Source organism: Hyaena hyaena, unplaced genomic scaffold, assembly GCF_003009895.1.
Source record: "Hyaena hyaena isolate Hyena2069 unplaced genomic scaffold, ASM300989v1 scaffold_4, whole genome shotgun sequence".
In the NCBI taxonomy this organism is placed as follows: domain Eukaryota; kingdom Metazoa; phylum Chordata; class Mammalia; order Carnivora; family Hyaenidae; genus Hyaena; species Hyaena hyaena.
In genome coordinates this window covers 8,971,646-8,981,343 of record NW_024080636.1, presented here as the reverse complement: position 1 = coordinate 8,981,343, position 9,698 = coordinate 8,971,646, and the positions used below count along the sequence as shown (strand labels likewise).

At 66.3% G+C, this 9,698-nt stretch overlaps 1 protein-coding gene across 1 annotated transcript; it reads left to right on the top strand.

Moving 5' to 3' along the window:
* Nucleotides 1–587: 587 nt before the first annotated feature.
* MAPK12 (mitogen-activated protein kinase 12) lies at nt 588–9,225 on the top strand. The gene is made up of 12 exons (XM_039236659.1): nt 588–796; nt 875–1,004; nt 3,517–3,575; nt 4,413–4,524; nt 4,657–4,686; nt 4,957–5,004; nt 5,507–5,621; nt 5,866–5,937; nt 6,055–6,134; nt 6,214–6,292; nt 6,375–6,548; nt 8,600–9,225. The coding sequence occupies exons 1-12, from the start codon at nt 672–674 to the stop codon at nt 8,677–8,679; spliced, it is 1,104 nt and encodes a 367-aa protein (XP_039092590.1). The 5' UTR covers nt 588–671; the 3' UTR covers nt 8,680–9,225.
* The last annotated feature ends 473 nt before the right edge of the window (nt 9,226–9,698 follow it).

Genomic DNA, 9,698 nt, shown 5'->3' with positions numbered 1-9,698 from the left:
GGGGGGGGGGGGGGGGTGCTCAGGGCTGGGGGCCTGGGTCGGTGGGGTGGAGTTGGCGAGGCTGGACAGTGACCTGCGGTTGGGAATAAAGGTCCTCGGTCCTCGGTCCTGGCCACCCAGGAGGGGCCCAGCTCCCCGGGGGCGTGGCTACTGGGGAGGAGCCGGAGCCCCACGGCGCTAAGGGTGCGACGCCCCCGACCCCGACCGGGGAGTCCAGCCCCGGTGGGGAGGCGGCGGGGGTCTCCGACGGAGTGAGTTCTGGCGGGCACTGCAGGGTGGCGCTCCGCAATGCCCCGTCTGCCCCGCGCTCTCCCCCTCCCCCCTCCCCGCTCCGGCCGGCCCTCCCCCGCCGCGGCCGCCTCGGGTTTCCGCAGGGGCCTGAGGGCGGGCGGGGCGTCACGTGCGCGTGGCCCGGGGGCCGGTTGGTCCGCGCGTAGGGGAGGGACCTCGCGCTACCCCGGGCCCGGGCTGGGGTCGGGCCGGGGTCGCGCGTTCCAGAGCGCCCGGAGGGCGGCGGCGGGAAGAGGCGGTCCTGGAGCCGAGGACCCGGGCTTTGCCCACGCGGCGGCCCCGGGCGCGCGCCAAGGGAGTCCCGCCGACCCCGGGTGCCCCCCGGCCCTCGGGGCGCGGCGCCCACGGGGTCTGCGGCGGGGGCGGCGCCCGGGCCGGCCATGAGCTCCCCGCCGCCTGCCCGCAAGGGCTTTTACCGCCAGGAGGTGACCAAGACGGCCTGGGAGGTGCGCGCCGTGTACCAGGGCCTGCAGCCCGTGGGCTCCGGCGCGTACGGCGCGGTGTGGTGAGCGCAGCCGGGCGCGGCGGGCGGGCGGCGGGGCGCGCGGGCGGGCGGCCTCCCGCTCAGCGCCGCGTCCCGCAGCTCGGCCGTGGACAGCCGCACCGGCGCCAAGGTGGCCATCAAGAAACTGTACCGGCCGTTCCAGTCCGAGCTGTTCGCCAAGCGCGCCTACCGCGAGCTGCGCCTCCTCAAGCACATGCGTCACGAGAACGTGAGTCGCGCTGGTCCGGCTCGGCTGGGCTCAGCCCGCCTCCCCCCACCCCTGCTCCGGACCCGCGACTAAGCTGGGCTCAGGTTCCCGGCCCCCCCCCCCCCCCGCCCCTCCGCCGCAGCTTAGCTGGGCTCAGGGCCTCTGGGTGCGTGCGAGTCCCTGGGAGACCCAGGCCCTGCTACCCAGCCCCTGGACGGCCCCGTTGGTGGCGGGGTGGACCGGACAGGCAGAGCGTCAGGGCGTTGTACGTCACGGCGCTGGTGGGGCTCCACGTGCTGAGGGCAGAGCCCACCCCCCATCCCACTCCCTTTATGAGAGAACCTGCTTCCCCAGGTACCAGTCTTCCCTTCCCTGCGAGGCCAGGCCCTGCCAAGGGCTTAGCTCTTTGGCCTCTTCCTGGGGCCGCATCTGGCTCCTCAACCCGGATCCTACTCAGGGGATGGTCACTTGCCCAGGCCAAGGGCACCCTCCAAGCCTCACCCCAACCCTGCCCCCAGCCGGGAGCCTGGACGCGAGAGAGGACACAGTCATCCCGAAGGCACCAGCCTCTTCCCTCTTCCTGGGCAGCCTCCACTGCTGCGCCCCAGGCCCACCTTCTGCACCCCCTCGGGCCCCTGTCCTGCGCCAGTCCGTCACCTGAGCCTCTGTTCAGGGGTGCAGATCTAGACACGGAGCGGGAGGTGGCGTCCCGGCACTGTCACCTCAGAGCCTTGGGGTGACCGGTGGTGATGGCATTTAGGGAGCTGGGGTGTGGGGGGCACTAGGCAGTGGCCAGCGCAGAGACCCCCCTCTTCCATGCTGGGGGATGGCAAGCCCGGGTCCCCTTTCTCTCCTAGGGGGGCTCCTGTTGCTTCTCGGTGTTCTTCCTGTGGCCTGAACTCTGTCTTTCCCACACCAGCCATTCCTGCCTCACCCCTAGTTTGGGTTGCTGGTCTAGGTGCTCAGAGCCTGGGCTGATCGGGCTCCTGACAGATGGTCTGGCCCTTCCTGGATCATCACCGCCACCAGCCTCCTTTGGGGAAAATGAGTCCCACGTCCGCCAGGAAACTTGTCCCCTTGACTGGGCCCTTCATTCACTCTGACTTTCCATCTCTGCCCTTGGCCCTTCCCGGGGTTGGGGGGATCCACTCATGATGGACACCAGCCCAGTGCCGCCCTCACTACCTTCTGGTTATACCCAGTCACACCCAGGTGTGGCTCCCTTGAAGGCAGACCCACCTCCTCAAGGCTGCAGACTCCTCCCCAGCTGCCCCCCTCCCCCCCACCTGCCCTACCCATCCCCCAAGCGTTCAAGGATTTCCTTCAGTTGCTTGGCCCCCTGGCCCAGTCCCCTCCTCTGTGCCTCCGAGCTGAGCTCCTGACCGCTAGCAGCCAGCTGCCACTGCCTGCATGGGGCCCTGCGCACAGCTGGGAGGCTCCGCCCATCAAAACCCGTTTTTCTAGGAGAACACCGAGGCTGCGAGGGGCGGAGTGCCATGGTGGGTGCTGCCTTCCACCCACACTTTGGGCCTTCTCCCCCTCTCCTTCCCTGTACTTTAGGCCAGAGTGCACACCATGGAGGTACAGAGTCTCCATCAACCCGTCCGAGCCTCCTTACACTGGGGGACCTTGATCTCCGCCCTCTTCCCAAGACCTCGTTCCCTAGGCCTTGCCTGCCTCCCGGCCCTCACTGGACTGCCCTCTCTGTTCCCTCCTTCCCTGTGCCTGTGACGCTGGCTGGTGTCTAGCTGTCCGTCCCACGTGTGCCCACTCTTGCTTCATTCTGTCTGTCCCCATTCAGCACGCAGGGGACCCACTCAGCATCACATTTAAACCCTTTCTCGGCGGCTCTCGGGATCGAAGCCAAACCTTCATCTGGCACGCAGGGGCCTGCTTGGGCGCCCTCCGGCCGCTCCTTGGCTACTCCCTGGCCTGGGCCTCGGCCACCTGGCCTTTCTCCCCGTGTTCCTCAAACGCTTGAAGTGTTCTCCCTTGTGCCTCGGCCACCATTCGCATGGCCTCTGCCAGCTGCCCTTCTGGACGCTTGGATGTACAGGCCGCGCAGGGACCTGGGGGGCCGGGTCTAGCTGCTGGTTTGGTCATGGTGCTGCCAGCCCAGGCCTCTCCGGCGGAAACAAGGCTCCCTGGTGGGCTTGCTGGGTGCTGGTGCTCCCCTGGGAGGCTGTCCCACCCTGGTCTCGGGTCTTTGGTGGGGACAGGAAGGGCGGAAGGAAGGGCCGAGGGGTTGGAGCTCCTTGGGTGGCTGGGAGCTGACCCGGACTTGGGGCTGCCCCTCCCCCAGAGGATCCCTGTGGTCACCATTCAAAAATAGCCTGTGTCTATGGGCATGTGTGCCAGCGCTGGCTTGCGTGGCCAGCAGACAGAGCCCGGCCCCATGGGCGGTGGGGGGAGACGGGGATATCTGTAGGGGGCTTTCCTGCTCGGAGCACAGTGCCAGCCCCGGGGGTTTACCCGAACGCCCACGGCCTCCACGGCATCCCCCTCCCACCTGGTACTCCGGCCTCCTCCCCAGGTCATCGGGCTGCTGGACGTGTTCACTCCTGATGAAACCCTGGATGATTTCACAGACTTGTGAGTGCCGTCCTGGCCGGGCCGGGCACAGGGGTGCTGGGTTGCTCTTGGGTGCTGACTCGGGTTCTGTGTTGGCGTGTGGGCCTGTCCCCGCGGCCCAGCGGGGTCCAGATGCACACTGCCCCCCCCTTCCCCACACCACAGTCCGCCCCCTGCCACACACCCCTGGGACCCACGGCACGGGCGCGGCTGGGTGGAGCCCGGGCCTCCTTGGACCGCGCTTGGCGCTGGGCTCTCCAGGGCTGGAGGTGTGAGCGCTGGGCCTGCGTCTGTTAGCCGGCAGGTCCCGTGCTCTGGGACCCTGGCATCAAGTGTGTGGCTTGTAACTGGAGCTGCTGACCTTTGCTGGCAGGCAGGGAGGGGCGGCAGGGGCCCTGCCTGTGGCTGCCATCCCTGGATTCATACTGCTATTGGCCAAGAGCCAGGGGCTGAGCCTGGGAAAGGCTGAGGACAGGCTCCTCGCCGTCTGACCTTGCAGAGGTCAAGGACACACACAGGCCTCAGTGTCGTCTCTGCTGTGTCTCTCCCTCCGCATACCTGCCCAGCCTGCTCCTCTGATCCACGGTCCTGCCCACAGGGGCGTCCCTCCTTCCTCCTGGGCCTTCTGTCTGTGTCCCTGGTGCTCCCTGGCCTCCATGTGGCCCTGCAGCAGCCTCCCAGCTGTGGTGCTGACCCACCTGACATTCCGGGGCAGGGTGCCTTGGGGAGGTGGGTGGAGCCTGGTGCTGCACCGTGGGAGGTGGAAGGTGCTGCCAGGTGATCTCTAGGGCCTCTGGGGTCTGAGCCTGGGCCCAGTGGACGTGACACCCGCTGTCTGCACACACCCAATCCCTGCAGTTACCTGGTGATGCCGTTCATGGGCACCGACCTGGGCAAGCTCATGAAGCATGAGAAGCTGAGCGAGGACCGAATCCAGTTTCTTGTCTACCAGATGCTGAAGGGGCTAAAGGTGGGGGCGCACCTGGGGTGCTGCAGGAGGGGCAGAGCCCCCCAGGCCAGGCTGGGGCTGGGGTAGGATTGCCGGTCCATGGTTCTGAGGTCCCAGAGCTGACTGCCACTGATCCTCTGTCTGTCCCCATAGTACATCCACGCTGCTGGCATCATCCACAGGGTGAGTCCTAGTGCTGGGTGGGAGCCTGTAGGCGTGGGTGGGGGGTGACTGCCGGGAGCCTCCACTGCTGGCCTGTGAGGGGGCAAGACGGGGCCGGTGAGGAGTGTGCACGAGGCTCGCACGCAGCTCTGGGGGTTCGGGTGCCTCTGTCCTTCCGGAAGGGTGTCCAGGTGGGGTGGCTGCGTCTGGCTGCCCCACGTTCAGGCGTCCAGGCTCTGGCCCTGGTGCACCCGTGGGAGGGGCTGCTCTCCCACCTTTTTGTGCCCCCAGGACCTGAAGCCTGGCAATCTGGCAGTGAATGAGGACTGTGAGCTGAAGGTGTGTGTCGGTTGGGTTGGGGCCTCTCTCCCCGCCTGTGCATCTGCCCATAGCCCTTGGCCCTCAGGCCTGGGGGGTGCTGGCCCGGGGCCAAGGCAGTGGAACCAGACCCCAGCCATCCAGGCCATGGCTGACGAGCTGATGGGCAGATGGGCCTGGGGAGGCACTTGATGCAAGGGGGGTGGGGGGGGCATTGGGCATGCTCCCACACCTTAAAGTGAGGGGCAGGAGGTGTCTGGTCCCCCATGTCTGAGCCAGCATAGGGCCGGGGGGGCCTCTGCAAAGGCGCTGGCCAGGTCCTAGGGTCTCCTGAGGGTGGGAGAAGGCAAGGTCGGTGGGGCTGTGGGCACTGGCCATGGGGAGGAACTCATGGAGAGGCCGTGACCTCAGGCCCTGGAGGGTTGGCAGGAGGCCCCGGGTGTGCCCAGTTCTCCTGGGTCACAGGCTGGCCCACCTACTCCCTGGGGGCCGTCTTGCCCCACCTTCCCGATTCTGAGTATAGATCCTGGACTTCGGCTTGGCCAGGCAGGCCGACAGCGAGATGACTGGGTATGTGGTGACCCGGTGGTACCGCGCGCCTGAGGTCATCTTGAATTGGATGCGTTATACACAGACAGGTAAGGATGCCCAGAGGCTCAGCCCCCTGGCACCAGTCTACCGGGCCTTGCCCATCTTCTTCTCTTTCTTCATGGGAAGCCCAGTGGTGGCTGCTCCATGGGGAGGCCGCTGAGCTGGGATGGGATTGGGGCGAGGTGTGGCAGGCTAGATGGCCCCTATGACCACGTCCCCCTCCCGTGTCTGTGTCCCCCACCCCCGCCCTCCCTGGCCCACAAAGCCCTGATGCAGGGGCTTCTATCTTAGTGGACATCTGGTCAGCGGGCTGCATCATGGCAGAGATGATCACTGGGAAGACGCTGTTCAAGGGCAGTGACCGTATCCTACACTTGTGAGGGGCAGGCTGGGCCGGGTGGGGGCTGGGCACGCTGCCCCAGCCAGGTGGGGGTGCGCCCTGCTCTCTGGCCCCGTGCTGTGCTCCTCACCTCTGCACAGACCTGGACCAGCTGAAGGAGATCATGAAGGTGACCGGGACGCCTCCCGAGGAATTTGTGCAGAGGCTGCAGAGCGCCGAGGTCAGTGGGGAGCTGGGCGGGGCTGGAGGGGCTGGGCCTGGGCCTGGGGGTTGGCCCCTCACCCTTTCTTCCTGAAAAGGCGAAGAACTACATGAAGGGCCTCCCCGAGTTGGAGAAGAAGGATTTTGCCTCCATCCTGACTAACGCAAGCCCTCTGGGTAGGGCTGGACGGGGGGGCCGGGGGGGTCAGTATCCGGGCCGCCGGGGCCTGGGACCCTCCCTGACCAGCCCTGCCTGCAGCCGTGAACCTCCTGGAGAAGATGCTGGTGCTGGATGCAGAGCAGCGGGTGACTGCGGCCGAGGCGCTGACGCACCCCTACTTCGAGTCACTGCAGGACACAGAGGACGAACCCGAGGCCCAGAAGTACGACGAGTCCTTTGACGATGTGGCTCGCACGCTGGACGAGTGGAAGCGTGAGTGGGGCCCTGGGCGGGGCCTGCGCGTGGGCTGAGTCCTGGGATGCCGGCCCCTGAGGAACACGACAGGCCGTCAGAGGGCGGTGGGGCTTCGAGGTTAAGGTGACCTCTGGCCGGAGCCGAGGAATGAAGGAATGTTCCTGGCACGGGGTTCGGCACAAACGGGCAGGAGCGGAGATCGGGAAGTTGTGGGAGGCGGCCCCCAGCTCAGGGCCTCGCGAGCACCTGCTGGCCCTGCCCCCTGCTGTGCATCCTCCCCATGTCCTGGCCAGAGACCCCGGCCCCTCCGGAGCCCCTCGGCTCCCACCCGACCCCCAGGCCTCCACTCATCTCTTGAACTCATCCTTGCCTCTCTTTGCCCCTTTTAGGACCCCCCACCCACCTGCACGCCCCTCATGTCCTGCCAGCAGCAGAAGGCGCCCCGACAGCCCCCTCCCCACACCCCGCCCGTCCCTCCAGGCCCACCCAGCTTCAGACGCGCCCGTAACTGCCCTGCCCTGCCAGGCTGCCTGTCGCCTACACCGAGGGCCCTTCCCTTCATCCCTGAGGGCCAGCCAGCGCGTACTGGGCTCAGAGACGCCTGCAGGTCCCCAGGCCCCCTCTGCTGCGGTCCTGAAGGCCCCTGCTGGAACTGGCTTTGCAGCATGGCAGCAATGGGGGCTGGGCCTGGTGTCTTTTTCTCGGTGGCCGCGGGACCAGCCTGGAGCGTGCTGGGATGTCCGAGCGCAGCAGTCCGCTCTGTTGGGGCCATGGCACGTGGTGGCCGCTGTGTCCCAGGCTCCGTCTTGACTCCGCCTCAGACGCAGGGCCTTGGTCCTGCACCCGGGGGTCGGGCTGGCACTGGACTGGTGGTTCTTAAGTCATGCTCCGTGAGCCGCGGGTGCTTGGTGACTCCCCACAGGGCTCTACCCTTAGTTGTGCCGTTGGTGCCTTTAAGTTTCGTTTGGTTTGAGGAAAGTTTGCTGCTGCTAAAAAGATAACACGAAAACCACCGGCCACAGAATTCTCTCTGTGGTCCCCACCCACACAGACTGTGGTAAGAGATTTTGCTTTTACTACAGACCATGGGGGACACGTGACCTGTTTGTGGCTGAGCCGCTGGTCAGGAATGCGCACTCGCATCGCCTCCTGTTTCCCTGGGAACAGCCAGCTTCACACAGCCGTCCCCGCGAGGGTTGGCCCCTGTGTTAGGATCAGATGAAGGGCCTCGGAGGCACCACAGGGGCGGGAATACATCGGTGCCTCAGGCGGGGCAAACCGCAGACCAGACCGTCTGCTTGCTCTAAACACACAGCGTTTCCTGACCTGGGCTGAGTGCAGAGTGCCCCAGGCAGGCGCTCCACCGGCCAGGTGAGCGCGGGGACGCCGAGGCAGGCTGAGCAGAAGCTGCCCTGCTGCAGACTGGTCAGAGGGGAAGCGAATCGGGCTCTCTCCCCTGCTCCGGGCCGGCCTGCTCCGGGCACACGTTTCAGGGAACCGGACCACCAGGCAGGGAAGGTGGATGCTGTGGGTGGGTGCCGGGTGCTCTCATCTAAGTTTTTGTGGATATTCTCGATCCAGAAACCGAGCTGTGCCCTGGCGGGGCCCTGAGCATCTCCACTTGAGGAGACACACTGGTTTACATTCCCAGGACAGCCTCCGCTCACTGCAGCAGGCTATGGGGCCAGGGCCTGCCTGGCCACTCCAGGGGCGGTGGGTTTGGGTTACAGGAGCCCCCTCAGGGTGGGTAGTTCCCATGGATGGACACAGGTGGGCTGAGAAGGCCGTAGCCCGGGACGAAGTGGCCTTTGTGGTACCTGCACTCCAGCAATGACCTCTGGCCCCGATGTTTTCGGGGACTGGCTGGGCCCCTAGGTAGATGGCTAACAGCCTGTGCTCTGGGCCTGGGAGCTCTCCCCACCCCCACCCTGACAGGTACCCGCGAGGTGGGTGCAGTGCTCTTCCTGCGTCACTGGCTTCTGCTCTGGGTGTGAACTGTAGGAATGGATTCTGAAGGGTGATGGGGTCCCTTCTGCCATGATGATCTGTCTCCCTCCCCCCACCCCCAGGTGACACATATAAGGAAGTGCTCAGCTTCAAGCCTCCCCGGCAGCTGGGGACCAAGGTGTCCAAGGAGACAGCGCTGTGAAGACCCCGGGGCCCCGAGTGTGGTGGGGAGGAGGCCTTGAGGACCCTGGCTGGGCTTCCACCTGGAAGGGGGTCCTGACTATCACTGTGACTTTGGCTGGGGTTTGCATCCCGGGAGACCTCTTGTTCCATGGCCCCTCTCCCCCAAACCTCTTGTTACCCTGCTCTCAAGGCTCCCACCTCAGCCTAACCTTGGGGGGGGGGCATGTGGACCTTCTGGACAGGATGTCAGCCTGACCTGGGACTGGCCTCTGACTCCCTGAGCAGTGGTCCCCTCCCTCAGGTGCAACAAGAAGCCCCAGAGCCTGTGGCGGGTGGGGGGTGGTGAGGCTTGGGTCAGGGCTCGGCCTGGCCCTGCCCGCCCCCGCCCCTGCTGAAGCCTAGTTCAAGCAGCTGAGAAAGATACACAGGGAGGGCACCGAGTGCCTACTCAGGGATGTCTCTCCTGGGGGGCGTTGGTGTGGGCTCCCCGGAACCCCCAGCCCGGACTGGCTCTGTGCTAAGCCCCCATGGCAGGAAGGAAATAAACCCTTTTGTAGAGAGCCCACTCTGGGTTTCCTTCCTAATTCTCGGGCTGGATCTCCACCTTACGCCTCTGAGCTGCAGCCAGGCAGAGAAACGAAGCTGGCCCGACAGCCTCAGTCCCTGCTCAGCACCCCCTCCCTCCCAGGTCCCAGTGAGCCCAGAGCCTGGAGCTCTGAGGGCTTCCTCTAAAGGTTTAGACTCTGGAGGCAGAGCCCGCTCACGGCCGGAGGGTTAGGGTCCTACCTGGAGCTCAGTCCCAGCTGTCTGAGCTCCCTGCACCCCCAAGGGCCAGGTTCCTGGAGAGGGAGGGTCACTCCAGACGCTTTGAGGCACGTGTGGCACAGAACGCGAGTGGGTTGTTGTCTTTTGAAACCTTCTGCGCCCCCCCCCGACATCCACACCCCAGTGCGAGCGCGCGCAGCCCCCTGCCTGCCAGTGGGCGCCTCGGAGAGCCGGCCGCCGCGGCAGGGGCCGCTCGGGGTCGCCCTAGGCTCC